The 23,280-nt window shown below is 37.0% G+C and overlaps 1 protein-coding gene across 5 annotated transcripts in view; it reads left to right on the top strand.

Moving 5' to 3' along the window:
• Window positions 1-23,280, top strand: part of pou6f2 (POU class 6 homeobox 2) — a 174,720-nt gene that overhangs the window by 132,341 nt on the left and 19,099 nt on the right. For 4 of the 5 annotated variants that reach the window (XM_067434798.1, XM_067434801.1, XM_067434803.1 and 1 more), the window contains 2 exons: window positions 6,438-6,512; window positions 10,620-10,757. In XM_067434798.1, coding sequence (XP_067290899.1) covers window positions 6,438-6,512; window positions 10,620-10,757 — 213 coding nt within the window. The remainder of the gene's footprint in view (window positions 1-6,437; window positions 6,513-10,619; window positions 10,758-23,280) is intronic. The other variant, XM_067434800.1, reaches the window with a different exon arrangement.

Here is a 23,280-nt window from a genome sequence, read left to right on the forward strand (position 1 = left end):
TAATGTGGAGGGGTGTCCCAATAGTTTTTGCAATATAGTGTATATTGAAATAAGTTAAAACCTTTTCTTATTTGGAATTTTAAATCATAACAATCTATTTAATAAAGTTATATTCTATAAAAACATCCTACATCCTACACAAACTTTTTTTTGTTTGTTTTTTATCTTTTGAGATGGTGTTTTAGCTCTGTTTTGACTTGTAGTGTTAGCAGGAGTCTGTCCCTTGAGGCTTGCCTCTTCCTATTGTATTAGCAGAGAAAGCGATTAAGTCTAAATTTGCAGTCTGAACGGAACAGGCATAAAATGAACTCTTGCTTCACTTTGATGTCCAGAAGTCCCCTGCCATGGTAACGGCAAGCTGTTTTTCCCCCCTTTTTCAGGAGATTACATGGGTTGTTGCTCCATATGACCCCGCTGGTCAAACGACCATTGCAGGCCTTGCAGAACTTAATAGAGTTTAAAATTTACTCACCCACTTTGCCATGAGGTGAAAAATCTCTGTGAGAGGGGTCTTTCTTTCTTTCTTTCTTTCTTTCTTTCTTTCTTTCTTTCTTTCTTTCTTTCTTTCTTTCTTTCTTTCTTTCTTTCTTTCTTTCTTTCTTTGTAGCCTCTGCAGTAACACGATTCTGCTTACATTTTCTAATGTTCACATGACTTTACAGATGAGCAAACCTAGACAATGTTTGGTTCAGATTTGTCAGGTAACCCCTTAAAAATATTCACTGATTAATTTAAATCACTACAGTTCCTTTTAGGCATTTCATTGTTTTACATTCATATATATATATATATATATATATATATATATATATATATATATATATATATATATATATAGTATGTACAGCATTTTTTTGTAGGGGGATGTTTATTTTGTAGCGGGACAATTGTCATTCAATTGTCCTCAAAAGACATTCAGCCACTTAATTTTCCTGGCTTACAGATATAATATGCGTGCATTTATGGCTATGAATTTTATTATTTAAGAAATGTCTTACTGTTACATCAAAAGCAGCTTGTAATGGCATAAAGATGCTGAATTAAATGACCTCAGATGAATAACAGCACCATTTTCAGTGGAAAAGAGCCTTTATGTGCCTCTGACACCACAACGCTCATTTAAACAGACAGAGCAGCTTTGCTATGGCACTGACAGACAAAGGATCATTAAAAAATGATAAAGCAGCCATACATTTAGTCACATGGCTGCCAACCACTAACAAGCCCAAATCCACAACTGTATCCTGGAAAAAAGCCTCAAAAACGCTAGCCGCTGCCTCTTTTCTACCTAAATCTATAAGAGACTTAAACACCTCAATATATATATATTATAATAAGCAGACTTGGCAACTCTGATTCTGATATGCTGCTTTGGTGCTTATTAAATGTTTTCTTATTATCATCAATGTTGAAAACAATGATAAGCAATTGTGCTGCTTCTTTTTGTGGAAACTGAAATGCATTTTCTTCCCTCCTGGTCAAAGTGCTGTAAAAAGTTAGGCGATTAATATTAAAACTAGGACACAAAATATAATCACATGCAATGAAAAATGTATTGTTGATACAGACATATTGTAAAGAGCCAGATTATTCCAGAGCTGTGAAGCAGCCACTGAAAAGGCACAATCTCCTTTCAGTTTAAGACATGTCCTGGGAACAATCAACCATTGACTGGTTAAACAGAGGTGTCTGGATGTATGATGAAATTAAAGAAGATCAGAAATATATGGTGGTGCCAAACCATGGAGACCTTTATAAACAAACAATAATGATTTAAACTGGATACGATATTAGACTGGAAAACCAGTGAAGAGAGACTAGAAATGGTAAAATGTGTTCTCTTTTCTTTATTCCAAACAAACGTCTAGAAGCAGCATTTTGGACAAGCTGGAGACGTGACAGTAAAGACTGAGAGACACCCAAGTACAATACATTACAATAATCCAGTCCGCTCATAGATGGAAACATAAACAAAACCCAACGTAAAATAGTCCAGGCCTGGTCCTCTCTCATTCTGTCATCGCTCCTTTAATGTTCCTGAAGCCTCTCAGTGAGAAACACGAGATTGATGCGGCATGACACTCATTAACACCTGTGCCCCTGGCCTCACTCCGTTCTCATGGCTCTCAGCCTCGCACTGCTTGCCACAAAGGCAAAGTAGCAATCTGCATAACAGTGGTATGAAATATTGTATTTCCTAAAAATGGCATATAAAGAAAGCATGTTTAAACCTGTTTCCGGCGTGATGACTCTGATCCTTCGAATATTCCTATTTAATCGATGCGTCATCCTCAATAAACCTGTCTCTGGCATGATACCTCAAACTCTTGAATATTCTGATCTAATATGATTTCTGACCAGTAAGAACTGGCACCCCGGCTGAGCCGGGTTTTTCCAAAGGTTTATTTTTCTACATTACGCACTGATGGTTCCTTGCCACTGTCGCCTTTTGGCTTGGCTTGCTCAGTTGGGGACACAAAAGTTTTTATCAAATTTTTCAACTAAATAGCCAAATAAAATGAATTACTAAATTAATTATACCAACTATATCACTGATCTGCTCAAATTGTTGCTATATGATAAATTGAAATGAGCTGATGACATCACCGTTTTCTGTTTAACACTGTGAAGCTGCTTTGAAACAATCATCATTGTAAAAATGCTTTTTAAATAAAGTTGGCTTGACTTAATGAAAAATAAAATTGGACCCAAAACTGAGCCCTGTGGAACCCCATACACAACTTATGCACAAGAAGACAAATAACTCCACAGAAAAGGTCCTAAATGAAGCGAACCAATTCAAAGCACAACCCATGATGCTAAGAGGGTCGATGGCTGCACCGAGATCCAGCAAAAATTGGAACAGCACAGTTTCCAGAATCTACAGAAAGCAGTCATTTAATACTTTGAGCAAGGCAGACTCTGTACTGTGCTGTGGTCTAAAGCCAGACTAAAATTGATCAAAAGTACCATGATCATTTAAAAATTAAGAAAGCAAGCTAAACACAACCTTCTCCAAAACTTTTAACAAAAAAAATATTTTAGAGATTGGACAATAATTATTCAGGTGTTGGCTCAAAAATAGTAGCTTAGTATTGCAGCTACATTTTCAAAAGGGTTGCTTGAAAAGTAAGTTAATTATGGTAAGTTTGTAACTTAGAAAGCTACAATTTCTGAGTAGCTTCCTCAAAAATGCTCATTAGATCAAGTCCTCTCCTCAAACCCCTTCAACTTTAACCTCCCACTTCTCCAAGATGAGAAAAAGAGAGGGTGTGAAAGAACAGGCGTTTTGTTACATTTACCCAGAGGTTTACCTGCTGTTATTCTGTAAAAAGGATGCCAGCTGTTTAGCTCCACACACAAAGATACAATCAACACAAATAGTGGAGCGGTAACGCGGTTTCCTGCCTCCCCACATGTCTCCAAGTGGAGGCAGCCTGCCGGAAAATCACCTGTTTAGATGACAAACACTGCAATCCCCTGCAATCCACACAGTCTCCTTCCTGCTGCCCCCCAAGCTAGAGAGTCTTAATCTGCCCCGCTGTGCTGCTGAGTGTTTTATAATGGGCTTAAATATTATTGATCAAAATGGTAAATAATAACAGTACAATAAGGCCTTCTCCGTATATGACAAAATATAAAAACAACAGTTTAGGCTCTTTGGCATGTATGTGCACAGTTTCTTAAAGGTGTCGTGAACTGGCTTTAAAAAAAAAATGTATACTGTTGTCTGAGGTCAACTTATGATATTCTCATGGTTTTTCCATTCAAAACATCATAACTAATAAGTAATAGGCTATTTTCTACACTGGTTTTAAAGCTCTCTCCAAAACACGGCGTACCGCACTGAAAAGCTTAGAAGTAAATTTGTATGTTTAATGAGCCTCTGCTCCCCTGTCAGTTCACACAAGGGAGGGATTGTTTTGAAAGCGGCAACGGGAATAATTCTCTGACAGGGCTTAGTCTCAAAATGTTTTTATCAAACAAATACAATGATTTTTATCTCATCCACCCGTGATTTATTTATTTTTTTATTACTTGGCCCGCCCAGTCGGTGGATATAAGTGCGAACCACGCACACACACAGCACGCATGCTCTTCAAACACAACGGAGGTCAAGAAGTGTATGTTATTTCACTATTTAAGATTCACTGGCCTGCCGACGTGCTTACGTTTTGCTAGCATTTGCCATCTGCAAATCCAGTGTTAACCTGTGTCTTGTTTACAAACGACTATCTTGCTATTTTCGGCATGTTTATTGCTCGGTAACGCGATCAGTTTATCTCCACGAGTCGGTGGGCGGGGCTACAGAAGCAGCATACACATAGAGGCGGCGTTGTACCCTTCTAATACATCATTGATTGGAGAGCCTCGTTTTCTGGGCCTGGTGTCTATAAAAGCTTTTCTTTTACTAACAAGGAAGTTTTTAGCTCTAAAACTTACAGGATATTCTTATATTACCATGAACTTTTATATATCAAAGGCTCAATGGAAAGTTGATTTCTTAAAGGCCCACTGAAGTGCCCTGAAACGCGCCGCATTATTCAACGTGTTGACGTAATTTCCCCTGAAACGGCTTCAGCTGTTAGCAGCTCCTCCCCTTTTTTGAAACAGCCAATAGCGTTTCTTTAATATACAGTTTGACTAGAGCGCAAGAGCGGACCTTTCTCTGTTTGGTAAAGCCAGTTTCCTCTAACACTGTTTACCATCATAATCTCCTCCCTATAGGTTTGGAATGCAGCATTCTGTGCAGAATTCAAATGGGTCGAGATGTTTGTTGTCTGCGCGGACTCGCGTATATGATCCGCGCTGCGCTCTTGTGTCTGTAGACTAAATTTAGACCTGAGCCGTTGGGGTGTGTGCGTGGCTGCAGTGCGTGAAACTAACGTGAAAACGCCTCAAATGAAAGCATATTCACACGGAATCGTTTCCTATCACATATATAGTGTGCTATGTGTCTTTCACCATGTATAAATTAGTAAATGTGTGTTAACAACTTACCCATTTCAGCCGCAGCTTCGACAGTGTAGGGGGCGGGCTTTAGATTCTAGAGAGCATTTTGATTGGACAGAAGATTTGACGAGAAAGTGAAGTCTGCGATGATGTCACCAAAATCTGAGATTCGTTTTAACGGAAGTGGGAGACTGTACATTTTGAATGCTTATATCTCCTAAATGCAAATTTTGTCATAGTTTTGGAACATACCAGCTTATTCATAACTTTAAGGCTAACACAGTCATACTAAAAGCTAAAAAACTTACATTTTGATTTCAGTGGACCTTTAATACATCACCCCTTTAAATAAATTATCTTAATCATCGATTGCATTATTTTTATATCCGCATAATGAAAATTATAACAATGCTCCGATATTCAAATTCTGTCTCATACCAATATATTTTATGACCGGAAACTGATAAAAACATTTTAATTGATGCTATTTTGTCTAAATAAATTACAAATAAACACTCAAAACTATGTATGCTAAAAGTGATCAATTCACAGCAGCGTTATAAAGTACAGTATGGAATGCATATTCATTTTGTGTTTTGCTAAAGATTGTTATTAAATTATTAATAATGTACTTAAAGTGAGTGTTAGATGATAACAAAGGTAATCCCAGACCATATTTGAGACTTTGCTCTATCCTTCATCTTTAAGATACTTCCTCAACAATGTTTGACTCTTTTTTTCAAGTTAAGCTACACTGAAAAAAAATATTTTTACTGCTTGTTCAAACTGCTTAATTAATATTTGATTGTGTTCAATCCACTTAAATATAAGTCGAATTGAAGTCAAACTTAATCCGTTTGTGTTGTGTTATATGAATGATTTGTGTTGCATTAACTGAAACTGGGCGGGGCTTGTTAGCTCCCAGCATGCTTTGCATATGGCTAAATCAAGAGTGCGTAAATGTTGTTATTTTATATGTAAAAGTGTTTTTTTAATGTATTTTTTAGCAATATGAGAAAGGGGAGACTCGATTGTGTTTTACATAGTATAATATTCAATTATGTTGGAATTATTAGAACAATTTAAATGATTTAAGATGCTAATGTATGCTATTGCTAGCTAGAAGTTTCTCACCTAGCTAGTGCAGTATTATAATTCAGTTGTGTAACATTAAAGTATATGAAATTAAAGTGGATGAATGAATATATGAAATTGAATATCTGAATTATGACAGGGAGTCATAAAATTGACTTTAAAACTACTTAATTGAGTCACTTAAAATGTATTCATTCCATGATGCTGAAGTTACATGAACAAATGATGTTTGTTTAACACAATTGATTGATGTTACATAATGTGAATCCAACGCACTTTTTTTTAAAGTGTAGGAAATGAGCTAAAGCAGATTTAGATGTCAGTGGATCACTAAAGATGATCCTATATGTATCAGCTCATATAATTCACTGGCCTTCTTATCATTCCAGGAGTACGTGTTTCATCTTCTCCGTCAAAGAGAGAGTGAAGGGGAGAGAAAGAGAGAGTGTTTGCCCTCAGATAGGGTGAGAGGATTATCTATGAATTCAATCCCTGCTTGATATTGCCATCCTTGTCCATCTCTCTCTCTCGTGTGCGCTTTCTCTCTGCATCTCACCCCTCTCAGAAATACATGTTTTTATTATCTGAAGATGTTAGCCCAAGATAAGATGCTCTCTACACAGACACCTTTCCTGCAATCACAAAGCTATTCTCCTTTTCTGTTTAACAGCATAAGCACTTGCCGCGGTGTCACTGGGTTACTCGGCAGGAAATCGCGAGCAGTTTGAAATTATACTAATGCACGACAATGAAAAGGCTTTGCATATCGGTTGAAGCATATCGCGAAATAATTGCCAATTGTTTTAAATAACATCTCCATGTTGCCTCTGCATACAAAAGAATCATTTGCAAATCTCTTGACAAACACTAAAGATGAAAGGCGAAATGGCCTGAAGTCTCCGAGAGCTTTTACCGCTCACAATAGCCACATGGTGAGGCATTGAGGAGCTAAAATCGTTGCCCTTAACATTTTGGGTCGCTGATATTATCAACTGGCACTTGACTTTTGCGGAAGGACAAAGAAACGCCGGCCACAAAGAGGCGATTTCTGTGATTAGTGATAAAAAAGGGTGACTTTCAGTCCAGGGGACATAGTATCAATCTCAGCCAATTTTAGGCCACCAACATGAAATATGATTTCATAAGACAAATGCGGTGTCATTCTTAATGTGCTTAACCTTTACTGTCAATGAAAAAGTATTGATCGCTCCGTGGTATTTTCTCATCATTTGATTTCAGAGAGCCTGGTAATATATGATGGTGTGATAAGATGAAAGATGAATGGCAGCTGAACGCTCTCACTTTAACAAAGCTGAATGGCCCCTGCTGAGAGATGGGGGGTGCGGACAGAGGAGACGCGAAACAGGAATATGGGATGAAATTTGTTAGAGACGGTTACTTCTTTAGTTCCTCCTGCTACTTCTTTAGTTCACCCAAAAATTAAAATTCTTTCATCATACCGAACCTTCGTTTTCCATGAAATACAAAGGAAATAGAACAGAATGTTCTGGTCATGCTTTTACGGGTAATTAAAGGTTATATTTTAAGGATCCAAAAGGATCGAACTCGAGAACCTGATCCATCCCATTCATTAACAAACTGATTCATTCAAAAGATATGACTCAAAGGCACAAATAATGCTCATGTAACATGCCAAAAAGAGTTTGTAATGCAGTACCATTCAGAAGTTTGGCGTCAGTCATTTTAGCAAGGACGCATTAAATTGATCAAATGTCTTAACTGTCATGTTTGATCAATTTAATGCATCAGTTATATTGTTTTTAAGGAATTAATACTTTCATTTAGCAATTTCATTTGAATTCAATTGATCAAATGTGACAGTGAAGACTAATAAAAATAAATACAATTTTGGTAACACTTTAGTATGGAGAACACATTCACTATTAACTACAACTTTTGCCTCAATAAACTCACTGCTTATTAATAGTTAGTTTTTGTAGCATTTAAGTTTAGGTATTGGGTAAGATTAAGGGATGTAGAATATAGTCATGCGGAATAAGGCATCAATATGTGCTTTATAAGTTCTAATAAACAGCCAATATCCTAGTAATATGCATGCTAATAAGTAACTAGTTAATAGTTAATAACTGAACCTTAAAATAATGTGTTGCCAAGATTTATATTGCATAAATTATTTTGAAAATATCATGGTTTTCATAAAAATATTAGGCAGCCCAACTGTTTCTTGAGCACCAAATCAGCATATTAGAATGATTGCTGAATGATTATATGACGCTGAAGACTGGAATTGGGATGCTGATACTCGTGTAAATGACTTTATAAAATATAATAAAATAGAAAACAGTTTAATCAAATACATGTAGCATTCGTGAGCATAATAGATTTTTGAATGGAAGTGTGTGTCCTCTTTGAAGCCTTTGTATAGAGCGACCAATGTAATATTCCAAATTTGATGTTGATGTTCCACAGAACAAAAAAAGTTCTACAGGTTTGGAACGCCTTGAAGGTGAATAGATGACAGCATTTTAATTACAGGGTGAACTATCCCTTTAAAGCACAGTGGCATCAGAAATATCATCACCGTACACCTGTGAACTCTTGTTCTGACAGCATCTTTTGGGATTATACGCTTTGTGATTCGTAGCAAAAGCAAACTCAGAACTTGTCAAAAAAAGAATAGCAATTTGATTTCAGAAATAACCTGCTGTCTATATCACTGTTGACTGCCATTAGGATAGGCTGTATTTTTTTACTCTTTCTGACTGCTGTCACCGCGCCTGTTCTCCTCTGTCTGCTCGGAGCGCTGTTTCCATTACTGCCTCATTGTGATGAGTAATTGGGGACTCTGTGTGCAGTCCTGCGTGAGCTCTTGATCTACTTAAAGAACCTAATAAGCCTGTATTCTGCAGCCCTGCTACCAAATAAGCACTGCATTCACCCGGCTTATTAGGAGGTTCACTTGATTTATTCATTCACTTGTGCATTTGTATGTAGGCTTGCGTATGCTATTAACATGAGATGAGAGTAAAAAAAAATCTATCTATCTATCTATCTATCTATCTATCTATCTATCTATCTATCTATCTATCTATCTATCTATCTATCTATCTATCTATCTATCTATCTATCTATCTATCTATCTATCTATCTATCTATCTATCTATCTATCTATCTATCTATCTATCTATCCATCCATCCATCCATCCATCCATCCATCCATCCATCCATCCATCCATCCATCCATCCATCCATCCATCCGGTTTAGATAATATGGAATATACACACTCATTACTGGGGAGTCACTAACTAAAGTAGAGGTGCTACTAATTTAACCAACTAGAAAAAACTTAAATATGATTGTCTTCCAGTATTGTTGGCACATTTGTTGCTAATACTATTGAACAACGTAAAAACATTTTACAAAGGTAATTGTTTTCCTCCAAAGTGACTTACAAATGAGGAGAAAACATAATTTACCACAAAAGAGTGGAACATTTTAGCAGTTAAAGGGTTAGTTCACCCAAAATTACAATTCTTTCATTAATTATTCACCCTCATGCCGTTCGACACCCCTAAGACCTCCGTTCATCTTCGGAACACAAATGAAGATATTTTTGTAAAAATCCGATGGCTCAGAAAGACCTTCATTGGCAGAAATGTCATTTCCTCAGGCAAGACCCTCTAAATACGTTAAAAAGTCAATTTCACTACAGTGGTTCTGCAATCATTTTATCAAACGATGAGAATAGTTTTTGTGTGCAAAAAAACCTTAATAACGACTTATATGAAGCTTCGCCACGTGATTTCAGCAGTTTGGCGGTTTGACAAGCGATCCGAATCATGAATCCATACGCTGATTCATTAGCTCCGAAGCTTCAGGAAGCAGTGTTTTGAAATCGGCCATTACTATATAAATCATCATTTAGGGGTTTTTTTTGTGTATGAAAACAATTCTCTACGCTTCATAAAGTTATTGTAGAGCCACTGTAGTGAGATGGGCTTTGTAACGCCGTCTTTAGTGCCTTTAATGGGTCTTGCGAGAGGAAATGACATTGCGGCCAATGGAGGCCTTTCTGAGCCATCGGGTTTCAACAAAAATATCTTCATTTGTGTTTTAAAGATGAATGGAGGTCTTACGGATCTGGAACAGCATGAGGGTGAGTCATTTATGACAGAACTTTTGGGTGAACTAACCCTTTGAGCTGAATGTTTTAATTGAAAAATTGGAGAAAAACATTTTTACTTTTATACTTTTTTGGTTTGACTGTATATTATATATATATAATTGTACAAATAGATGTATATATGTGTAGATATATACAAATAATTCTATAATTTACTCACCCTGTTCATCCATGTAACATGTATCCATGTTTTTTTTAATTAAACAGAAAATGTCAGTTTTTGTTTGACTTGATTCTGTATTATTGATTAGTATTCTTGATGACTAATGATTATTGGTTAAATACATGCATCTAATTTAAAGCTGTCACCATATTTAACATTCTTTGTGGAACATAATTCAATTGTTTCTTACTGTAATCAATTTGACGAATCATTAGTTTTTCATTCTGTGTTCACTTCCTTAGCTCAACCCTCTGGCCAGTCAGGCAGCGGTGGCCGCGGCAGCAGCGATGGGTTCAATTGCCGGGTCGCAGGTGTTTGGTAACGCTCTCTCCAGCCTGCAGGGGGTCACTGGACAACTGGTCACCAATGCTCAAGGACAGGTAAATAAACAAAGAAACAAACAGCACATTCAAAAGATCATGCACACATGAAATGCACATGTAAGCGGAAGTCTGCCGCACATTAATCGCAGAACTATAAGACGAAGTACAAGTAAACATGGAGAAGAGTTCTGAAGTGGTATGAACAGGACTTTCTTTATTAGTGTAATGTTACTCAGATATCTAAATCCAGTCTTTAGTACTGACCTTCGTGCCCCGTCTTTAGCCATGTTAGAGCGAGCCAGAGAGGGGCGTCGTGTTTAGATTGGACAGCCGTGTGGGAGTGCAGGGGATAAAATGCTGACCTTGTCATATTTACGGGGCCGGCTGCAGAATTGTTCCATCAGTATCCAGAGGCTTGAACGATGAGGCTTGTCAGACCAGGGCCCTATCTAATGAATCATCTTATCGCAGGTGCGCACCGCTCCCATATTAAAGGAAAGATTGTATAGCCAATGTGCCCTTTCACGCTACAAACAGCATTATTTACCTTAACCCTTGTCTCATTCCCCTCCTCGCATTGACACTTTTTCTTCTGTAATACGATGGAAAGCATCGTTTGAGAAATTGCATGCTGGGGGCCTCTTTATGTAGCCGACCCACTCTTATTGAAGGGTTTATGGGCGCTTTTAACAGTTTTGGCTGTAAATGTAATCAAAAATATCTAATGAGGTTTTATATGTAAAAGGAACCATATGCACAGTGAGGACGGCACAATAAATCAGCTTATCAACTTTTAACAGGCAGGAGAAAGTGGTCTCTATATCTTTTGCTGTTGACGTTAAAGGCAATGCGTCAAATCAAACTTATCTATAATCTAGTAGAAATTAGCCACTTTAGGCAGACGCATGTGGATATATACATTTATACACACAAAAATATATTTAATAAACATGCACTGCGATTCAAAAGGTTGCGTTCAGTAAGATTTTTTTTGGTAACAATTTATTTTAAGGTTCAGTTATTAACTAATGCTAATTAACTTATTAGCATGCATATTACTAGGATATTGGCGGTTTATTAGTACTTATAAAGCACATATAAATGTCTTAATCTGCATGACTATATTCTACATCCCTTAATCCTACCCAATACCTAAACTTAAATGCTACAAAAACTACCCTACTAATCAGCAAGGATGAATCCCGTTGATCAAAAGTGACAGAATGTACGACATAATGACATAAAGTAAGACATCATTTTACAAAAGCTGTTTCCACAAAAACAATAATTGGTTTTTGACATTGAACTATTTTCAACATTGAAAATAAGAAGAAATATTTCTTGAGCTCCAAATCAGCATATTAGACTGTTTTTTGAAGTATCATGTGACACTGAAGACTGGAGTAATGATGCTGAAAATTCTGCTTTGCATTACTGGAAATACTTACATTTTAAAAGATATTAAAATAATAGAAAATAGAAAAATGTCTTTCTTGTATTTTTTATCAAATAAATACAAATAAACAAATTCTATATAATAAGATACTTCTTTCAATAACGTCTCGGTTACGTATGTAACCCTCGTTCCCTGAAGGAGGGAACGGAGACGTACGTCAGAACTGAACCGACGAATTGGGATCTGCCCTCAGAGACCAATTCGTCGGTTCAGTTCTGATGTACGTCGAACGTGACCGACTGAAAGGGAACATAAAATAAATCTTACTAACCCCAAACCTCATACTATATATAAAATGTATATTGTTTTTATGTGTGTGTGTGTGTGTGTGTGTGTGTGTGTGTGTGTGTGTGTGTGTGTGTGTGTGTGTGTGTGTGTGTGTGTGTGTGTGTGTGTGTGTGTGTGTGTGTGTGTGTGTGTGTGTGTGTGTGTATGTATATATATTTTTTTTTATTTATTTTTTTTTTCTTTAATTATTATTATTAAAACTACATACCGGTATCTATACAGTATATGTATGTACTCTTTTACTTGTTAAAATTATATGGTAGCATAACAATGTCTCATTTGTTAACGTTAGTTAATGTTAACAACATTAGGTAATTATTCATCTTTGTTAATGTTAGTTAATAAAAATCCAGCTCTTCGTTTATTGTACATGTTAGTTCACAGTGCAATAACTAATATTAACAAATACAATATTTGATTTGAATAATGTATTACTAACTGTTGCCATTAACTGAGATGAATATATACTGTAGAAGTATTGTTAGTTCATGTTAACTAAAGTAGTTAACTAATGTTAACGAATGAAACTTTATTGTGAAGTGTTACCAATTCTATTTATTTTGCTGTTAAAGAAAATGTTTTTCCATTCTGGTACAATGTTGGGTCACCATATGATATCCAATCAAAAATAAAGGGTTAATAACGACAGTTTTTAGATATAACCTAAAACAAATTAAATCCTGTAGTTGTTCAGTGTATGATAAATCATCAGTCGTGTGAGAACCCGGCAAGTGTGTGCATGTGTACGGTAGATGTTACTTAACAAACTGGTATGGCCTTGTCTATACTGAAAGTGCCTGCGGGGCTTGGCTGGACGTATTGGCATGGCGATGCCGTTGATGGGATGCGCTGTGTTTGTAGTGTCGTGGCGGCTGACACTGGCTGACATAATCAGGTCACTGAGACGGTCAAAGCCCAGGGCTACAGGCTCTGCTCTCGACCTTATTACTGAGGCACATTATTCAGTCTGAGCCTGCTAAAACACCCACCACCCTTTTGAGCCTCGTCCCCTGCCCTTCTTTTGCTTTTAACATTAATATGATACTAATACAGGCCGCAGACGTGGCCAGGGGAGCAGCAGATGCTGCCACAGATCAAAAAAAAGAAAGAAAAAGGAAAAGGTTGGAGTGAAGGGGTGAGGCAATGTGTTGTTTTAGACTGAAGCAGTCTTTGTTGATTTAGCTCTAATGTTGGCCTGATAGTAGATTACTAAAATAACACAATTCTGGCCATGTTGCTTTAAGCATAGTCTATAAGTAGCAGAGTTTTCCCTCAGCTGCCACACAGCTGAATATTGCCTCGTTTGGGATGAAAAGTTGCAATGGTGTCTTAGAAAAAGGATGTGCATTGTGTTTGTGGAGGATTGAGTGTTAATGGTTACAATTGAAGGAAATATAGTATAGTGAATGTCACCGTTCCCAAAGTCACCTTTATTTATATAACGCTTTTTACAGTACAGATTTGTTCCAAAACAGCTTTACAGTGAAAACAGGAAAATAGTGCAACAAAGTTTGTTTTGGCTGTACAGCAGCTCTAGAAGAAAAAAGTGTCATAGCCCAGCTTAAGTAAGTTCAGTGTTGATTAATTTCTATTGTAAAAATCATTAGATATCAATTCAGTTTGTTTATCTATACAGCAGCTCAGTTCCATTCTCACAAAATGTGCCAATGCAGGTAGATAAAACTATATTGTTGAATATTAAGTGTACCCGTTACTGCAACTGAGAATTAACACATATCCAAATAAACATGTTCATTTTACTAGAATAGGACAGTTTGATATGTTTAACTGTATTATTTACATTTTGACAAATAATAGGCTTTATGTAGCCTGATGTGGTCATACTCAATTCAAGTGAGAATATGTGTCTGATACTGCTCCATTGGGCTGTGATTATGGGGCGTGTTTAAACCGAACCAGGAAAGACATCATTTTGGATAGACCTACAACCAATCAGAGCAACGAAGCAAAGCATAACGTTAGTTGTCAAATGTCAACAGAACTCAACTGCACTGTGTTGCCAAGTCTGCATTTTTTTCCCCGCGTGTTGTTTTCCATGTCCACGGGCTGAAGCGACCTCAATTATGTGATCTATAGACCCATAAATGTGAATTTTAGCAGGCAACCTTGCCAAAATAACACACATTTTACCCTCCAAAAGCCATTTTTTTCCAGAGAACCCCCCTGAGAAGCTATTGTTTTGGGCTGGCGGGTTTTGTTGTAAAAACTTGGCAACCCTGTCTGCACGTGCGCTGGAATAAACGATCTGCATACGAATGCATAAACAAGTTCTCCGTTTAGGATTTGAACAAATTCAATCCAAATGCCTTTGATGATGTAGATCAGGGGTGTCCAACCCTGCTCCTGGAGAGCTACCGTCCTGCAGATTTCAGTTCTAGCACTGCTCCAACACACCTGTCTGTAATTATTTAGCTGGTTAGTTAGATAATCATGATTATCATGATTAGCTGGTTCAGATGTGTTTGATTCAGGTTGGAGCCAAAATCTGCAGGACGGTAGCTCTCCAGGACCAGGGTTGGACACCTCTGATGTAGATGATTACTTTACTGTTTATCATCTGTCTATGATTTTCTAAAGCCCGCCATGACAATTTCATGGGTCCGGACAGTTTCTGTTTGGGCATAATTATTCCTCTATCGAACGAGTCCAGATTGAACTGCTTGAGCTCAAATGTTGTGGGCAGGGCTAAGTTAGGCTGGCATCCAGGCTCTTTATGCCAAACGTCGCATGAAAAACGGGAAAACAGGTCTCACTGCATCTACTTGTACGATAGTACAAACTGATGCCGTTATCTTTGGTCTTAAGTTAACCTAGCTAGTTCTTTTTATTGTTGCCTAAATGGTAGTAAGAAGAAGAAAACTAATAAAAAGATACTCACATCACATATGCAGACATTACAGCAGTATTTGCTAAAACTGTCCTCTGCCATCTACTCTTAAGTCTAGTCATTCATCTTTTAGATGAAAAACAAAAAATGTTTTTTGCTTAGAATTAAATGAGTAGCAAAATCTGAAAGTTTTTCACCCCAGTGACTTGAACAGAATTGAGACTTAACCCAATTGGTAGCAATCACATTATCTCTCTTGGGGGCGACAGTGGCTCAGTGATCCATGTAGATTGTCTACAAACCGGAAGGTTGGTGGTTCGATCCCCGGTTCCACCTGACCAAGTGTTGAGGTGTCCATGAGCAAGACACCTAACCCCAACTGCTCCTGACGAGCTGGATGGCGCCTTACAAGGCAGACATCGCCGTCGGTGTATGAATGAGAGAGTGAATGGGTGAATGTGAGGCAAGATGTAAAGCGTTTTGGATGGCCATAAGGTCTGTTAAAAGCGCTATATAAATGCAGCGAAGCTGATTGCATCATGGTTGCATCAGAGGCCAATGAGCTACGACTCAAGATGCAATTACCGGTAGTGTTGCTGCTGTTAGCAGTCTGCAGCACGCTTCCAGAAACCCTCCACCTTCCCCAGCTCCACTTGTGTAGATCTGCTAGGGGGGTATTTCATGTATGTTATATGTGCAGCAGCATATAACCCTGTAACCCAAGACTGCTTTCCCACCGAAGCAAAGCAGGGCTGAGCCTGGTTGCTGCTGGTAGAGGTGTTAGTGAGGCCAGCAGGGGGTGCTCACCCTGTGTGGGTCCTAATGCCCCAGTATAGTGATGGGGACACTATACTGTCAATGAGCACCGTCCTTCAGATGAGACGTTAAACTGAGGTCCTGACCCTCTGTGGTCGTTAAAAATCCCAAAAATCCCTGGCCAAATTTGCCCATTGGCCCCTCTCCATCATGGCCTCCTAATCATCCCCATAAAATAATTGGCTTAATCACTCAGTTTTCTCTCCACCAATCAGCTGGAGTGTGGTGGGTGTTCTGGCGCAATATGGCTGTCAGGTGGATGCTGCACATTGGTGGTGGTTGAGGAGATTCCCCCTTCTATGTAAAAGCGCTTTGAGTGCCAAGAAAAGCGCTATATAAATGTAATGAATAACTATTATTCCGGAAAGACCAAATCAGAGCAGTTAGAGCATTAACAATTGAATTGGTATATATCCAATCCCCCCAAAAGAGTTTTCATGACAGAAATAGAGTCCTATCATACACCCGGCTCAATGCAACACCAGGCATGACGCAAGTGTTTTTATTTTGCTAGGTTCAGCCCTATGCAGTTATCATTTTGACGTCCAGCGCCACATTGTTTGAATAGCAAATGCACTCGCGCCCATCTGTTTGCCCATGGGTGTGCTGGTCTAAAAACGAGGTGTGTTCAGGCGCATTGTTGGCGCGCTGACCGCCAACCTGGTCTAAAGTCAATATCTGGTCTAAAGTCAATAGTGCAGTATTGTCTTATTTAAAGGGTGCATTATACACTCTGCTTATTACACACACAGGGACACACAGCAGCACACAAGCATTTTTAAATATTTAAAATAAAAGGATTCCTCTCTGGAGAAGCGATCAGTCTTTCTGTTTGCAAATTCCGCACGTACATAGCAAATCCGCTATGGTGCAAGCGCGACTGGCTTTTTAAGGGAATAGGAGATGACACTTTGATTGGTTTAATGCAAAAAACACCCATGAATTATTAAAGGGATAGTTCAACTCACCCTCACGTTGTTCCAAACCTGTATGAGTTTCTTTGTTCTGCTGAACACAAAAGAAGATATTTTGTAGAATGTTTGTAACCAAGAAGATAGAGCAACCATTGACTGCCATATTAGGGGAAAAAATACTATGGTAGTCAATGGTTGCTCTATCTGCTTTGTTACAAACTTTCTTTAAAATATCTTCTTTTGTGTTCAGCAGAACAAAGAAACTCTTACAGGTTTGGAACATCTTGAGGGTGGGTAAATGATGACAGAATTTTAATTTTTGAGTAAACTTCTTTAAGAGACTATCCCTTTAAGAGACTAGGTACAACCCTTATGGACCTTGTGCCTGGCGCACCGACCATTTTTTCCATCTTTAAAATAGCAAGTGGATTCAGACCATGTGAACCTAAGTGAACCTGCACCATGTGCTTCATAGTAATACTGTTTTAGCATTAGAATCCAGAAGTCATGTTAAAGGGTTAGTTCACCCAAAAATTAAATTGCTGTCATTAATGCCTCACCCTAATGTCGTTCCACATCCGTAAGACCTCCGCTCATCTTCAGATACAGTTTAAGATATTTTATATTTAGTCCGAGAGTGTATCCAAGTGTATACACACTATACTGTCCATGTTGAAAAAAGGGAATAAAAACATCATCAAAGTAGTCCATATGTGACATCAGCTGGTTAATTAGAATCTCTTGAAGCATCGGAAATACATTTTGGTCCAAAAATAACAAAAACTACGACTTTATTCAGCATTGTCTTCTCTTCCTTGTTTGTGTTCAAACCTCAAATAAAGATTCAAACAGTTATGAATCAGTGAATCGATCAATGGTTCGGATCGCATGCCAAACTGCTGAAATCACATGACACTGGCGATCTGAATCAATTCACTGATTCATAACCGTTTGAATCTTTATTTGAGGTTTGAACACAAACAAGGAAGAGAAGACAATGCTGAATAAAGTCGTATTTTTTGTTATTTTTGGACCAAAATGTATTTTCGATGCTTCAAGAGATTCTATCAGCTGATGTCACATATGGACTACTGTGATGATGTTTTTATTCCCTTTCTGGACATGGACAGTAGTGTGCATACACTAGTGTGAGGTCTTATGGGTGTGGAATGACATTAGGGTTGTTAATGACATCAATTTCATTTTTGGGTGAACTAAACCTTTAATAATTTGCCATTGAGCTTTAGATATAATTTTATCTCATAGAAAATAATTTCTGGTTGTTTAACCATATTGCTAAGCAGTTGATAACTTTGACCAAGACTGCATCAGCAAATGCAGTGTTTGACCGTTTCTGATCTGTGTTTCTTTCACAGTGACGGGTGTTAGAAGTTTGGAATTCTCTCTCAATATGTGTCCTCATCCTATTCCCCTCCAAACAGCGGGCAGTAGGGCAGAAAATGGGCAGGGATATTGCCTGGTGGCCATGGCTAACACTGTAGATTGGCCTGGCTGCAGGAAGAGATGACATTCCCTGGGAATCACTGCCAGTATAATCCTAATGAGTTCTGCTCAAAGAGGAGAAACAGAGAGAGAGAGAGAAAAAAAAAGTAGGAAGGAGAGATGAACGCTCACCACTGTGTAAAGCACGTATAAAGTGCAGAGGCGCAAAAGCAAGTCAAAAACAGACGTATGACACAATATATGGACCCTTTAGAATTTACTTCATAGTAATTATTTTATCTCCTGCCATATCAGGCAGGTGTTTCTCATGCGGACAAAATACATGATCAGATTTAAGAGCGTAGCACAGGCTCATGCTGGATTGGTTGACAATGTTTCAGGAGATTGTTTACATCAAACACCCAACGTGATCGAGTCACAGGCAAAGTCCACATATGTTTTACACGGTTTGACCAAATCAGATGGATTTTTATTTGCTACTTATAAGGATTCATGAGGAACATGTCAACTCTAACATGTCAGACATTGAAGGAAACCATTTTAAATTTAATTTATCCTTCTGCATAATTTTGTTCCAGCTTAGCTGCTTTATTTTAGACAAACATCATACATACATACATACATACATAAACAATTTCAACCAACATCAACCTAAAACCTTACAGGGATAGTGCTCTCAAAAATGAAAATGAATTTTTTATTCACCCTCATGCCTAGATGTCTTTATTTATTCTGAGGAACCTAAAAGAAGAAATGTTAAATAAATGAACTGTTGAAGTCAGTGTGGTTTAAAACAACATTAAGTTCCATAGATTTTTGTTTTCCTTTTCAAAATATTAGTGCTGTCAAATCAATTAATCGAGATTAATCAAATCCAAAATAAAAGTTTGTGTTTACATAATATATGTGTGTATACTTTGTATAACTATTATTCATACACTGTAAAAAAATATTTAGAAAAAAAGTTCCCTAGTTGCCTTAAAATTTTGAGTTAATACAATGAATTTTTTTTGAGATTCGACAACCTTTAATAAAATATTATTATTAGCATATTGGGTAATTGTGTGTGTTTTATTTCTGATAACGCAGTGAAACATGCCAAATAGTGCTATTTTCATGTTTTTTTTAATTATTTTTTTATGTGGTTCAGATACAATAATATTTTGAGTTTCTATTTATTAAACAAATTTCCTTCATTGTATCAACTCAAATTTTTAATTTCAATAAACTCAAAATTATAGGGCAACCAGGTTACTTACTTTTTTAAGTTAAACCAACAAAAACCAACACATTTTTTTTACAGTGTATACACACACACACACACACAGATGCATGTATATATTTAAGAAAAAAAATATTTTATTCTAAAATATTTCTATATTTATATATATATATATATATATATATATATATATATATATATATATATATATATATATATATATATATATATATATATATATATATATATATATATATATACATTTCTTAAATATATGCAGGAATCAGTGTGTATTTATATATAAATAATAATTATACCCAGTACACGCATATAATTGTATTTGTGTATAAATAAAAACTTTTATTTTATACGCGATTAATCACGATTTGACCGCTCTATGTTCCTCAGAAGAGGTCATATAGGTTTGGAACCACATGGTAGATGACAGAATTTAAATTTTTGGGTGAACTACCCCTTTAATTTTTATTTCGGAATTGTAATCCTCATTTAGGCTCCATATAAAGTAGACTTTGTTCTGTGTTATATAGGATGTTTATATAACTAGCTTTGACATATCCCTATTAAAAGGTTCTGAACAGATTGACGAGCCATCAAATTAAAATATTCAACTAGAAACACAGACATTTAGCAAACAATAAAGCAATAATGGTAAACTGCATAATTAAGTCTTGTTATAGTTATAGCCTTAAAGTATAATTGATTGCATAATTGAACTAGCGAAAGAAATCGAAACTCTGAAGCCTTATAAAATTATGTAGACATGCCATAAATGATTGAGACTCTTTTTGTTTTTACAGTGCTGTTTTTGCTTGAGGTTAATGCAGTGGCAGTTGTAAAAACAAAGTCTTGGATGCCACAGTAAGCTGAGAGCGCAGCGAACGTGGCTATTCAGAGCAGCCCGGGACAGTATGTAGCTGTCAGCTCGTGTGCTGTATTATTGCTTGTGTTAGAGCAGCCACTTAGTCCAATGAGAGTGAATAATTGAGCGGAACAAGCCCTGAGACAAGACGGCATGCAAATGCCATGTCGGGGGACACGAGCGCCACACCGCACAATAAAATATGCTAAGTGGCAGGAGAGAGGGCCGCAGAGGATTGAGAGGGAGCGATAAAGAGCGGCGGAGGGAGGGAGAGAGAGATAAATTATCTGTCGCTTAATGCGAAGCAACGCAACCAAATGAGCCGTGGTGAGGGTGAATTACACATAGCCGGCCCTCCTTTTTTCCACCGCTCCGTCGTCATTATGTCAAAGAGAGGAGGGAACAGGCAGAGGAGAGGAACGGTCAGAGATTATACAGATGCAGAGCTTGTTAGCGCAGCCGGGGGTCCGCTGGCAGGCGAGGGTAAATTATATGCGATAGATCAATGGCCCTTTTTCAGTCTAGGTGGTATATCAGACACGTGCACACACACAGACTAGCAGAAAAGCCCTTTTAACACTTTCCGTTCCACTTGGTTTTATTTGTTGTGGGGTTTTTACCTTTTATTATAGAATCAAACTTGTATCTAACAAGAGCGCCACAGCTCAATGTGCGTTCCACTAGGTTGTCAGTCTTTTTTCATAAAATTAAGCAATGTATTTTAATATATAGCACCACGGTCAATTGATTAATCATGATTAATCGCATTCAGAATATAAGTCTGTGTTTACATAATATATGTGTGTGTACTGTGTATAATTATTATCTATATATAAATATACATAAGGGACATTGTAAACTTGCAGCTCACATACATTTAATATATTTATATAATTTATATTATATATAAATATAAAAAAAATCTTAAATACATGCATGCATATATTATGTAAACACAAACTCGTTTTTGATTAAGGATGCGATTAATCAAACTACTGATGTTCACATTGTAAAGCCATTAAAACAAACATTGGTGGACAGTCATATTATTTGTACATTATACTTTCATTTTATTGCATTTTAATGTGGGAGGGACTGTCTTCACTTTAAAATAACTTAATATTGAGATTTTGTTTTAAATCAAGGCAGATTAAACATTTTGACAAAACATTTTTTGAATTCATACAATAATCTCCTGCCTCTAAACCAAGTGTAAATACATATACCGATATTTACAGCCCATTTTACTATCATTATGTGACAGTTTCAAATGAAAATAAATATTCAATCATGAAATAAACTGCTGGGCTCGACCCTTTTTAACTATTTTTAATGGATTCATTTAGCATAAAGGCAGTTCTATCCAGCTTTTTTCCAAAAAGCCTTCAGCGTTTTAGATTATAGGGGGCACTTCCATTTCGGGTGAAATTCAACGCAAAAAGACTAAAGTAAATCATTTCCAATCAGAAAGTTGCACTAGAAATAATCCTCCGTTGGACCACCCTAACTCCCAGGGGTCGGCAAAGTCGCCGGAGACTTCACCTCAGGTTTTTTTCTTATCAGTGTAAAAGAGACTCAAATGTGCTAAAGCGGACACGGCCACAGAGAGCATGTTCTTTTCAAAGGCTAATTCTGACACATTCTGTAACATTTCCTTCATTTTCTATTTACAGATGCTAGGAGAATAATGTAATGCTTGGTATTTTAATGTGACGTGATATAACAAGTATATTTTGTGGAAAGGGCTTTTTTAGTAGCTGAATTCTTTTCATCCTGATTATTTTCTTTTTTTCCCCCTTTGTATTCTGAAGACAATACACTGCACATTTGTGGTCGATTCTCCCAATTTAATTTATGATTATGATACTTTGAAATGTCCTTTTAATGTTTGATGGTTAAAGGGTTAGTCGGATAATGTCATCTCATTGTACCCAGATTTGGAAAGTGCTTATTATTGCATTCATAGAGCGAACCTTTCGCAGATTGTTTACAGTTAAACAGAAGGTGCTCCCACAATTTGCGCAAAGTTTCATGGGGCATAGGAAAGATAGCACTACTCTCCTCCTGAAACACAACTGGCACCCATTGGTCCGAAATTAATCGTCCTTCAAAAGTCATTTCAAAAGTTATTATATTTTGAGGACAAAGAAAAACTGGTGTCCTCCATGGAATGTGCAATTATGAATCTTGCATAAGAAGATACTTAAGATATACTATAAGATAACTTTTTGCCGTTCAAAAGTACAATAATCTCCTGCCTCTAAACCAAGTGTAAATACATATACCGATATTTACAGCCCATTTTACTATCATTATGTGACAGTTTCAAATGAAAATAAATATTCAATCATGAAATAAACTGCTGGGCTCGACCCTTTTTAACTATTTTTAATGGATTCATTTAGCATAAAGGCAGTTCTATCCAGCTTTTTTCCAAAAAGCCTTCTGCGTTTTAGATTATAGGGGGCACTTCCATTTCGGGTGAAATTCAACGCAAAAAGACTAAAGCAAATCATTTCCAATCAGAAAGTTGCACTAGAAATAATCCTCCGTTGGACCAACCTAACTCCCAGGGGTCGGCAAAGTCGCCGGAGACTTCACCTCAGGTTTTTTTCTGACACATTCTGTAACATTTCGGTGTCGATAAGATTTTTATTCAGTACGGATGCGTTAAATTGATCCAAATAGAACT

This window comes from Pseudorasbora parva, chromosome 24, assembly GCF_024679245.1.
Source record: "Pseudorasbora parva isolate DD20220531a chromosome 24, ASM2467924v1, whole genome shotgun sequence".
Taxonomy (NCBI): domain Eukaryota; kingdom Metazoa; phylum Chordata; class Actinopteri; order Cypriniformes; family Gobionidae; genus Pseudorasbora; species Pseudorasbora parva.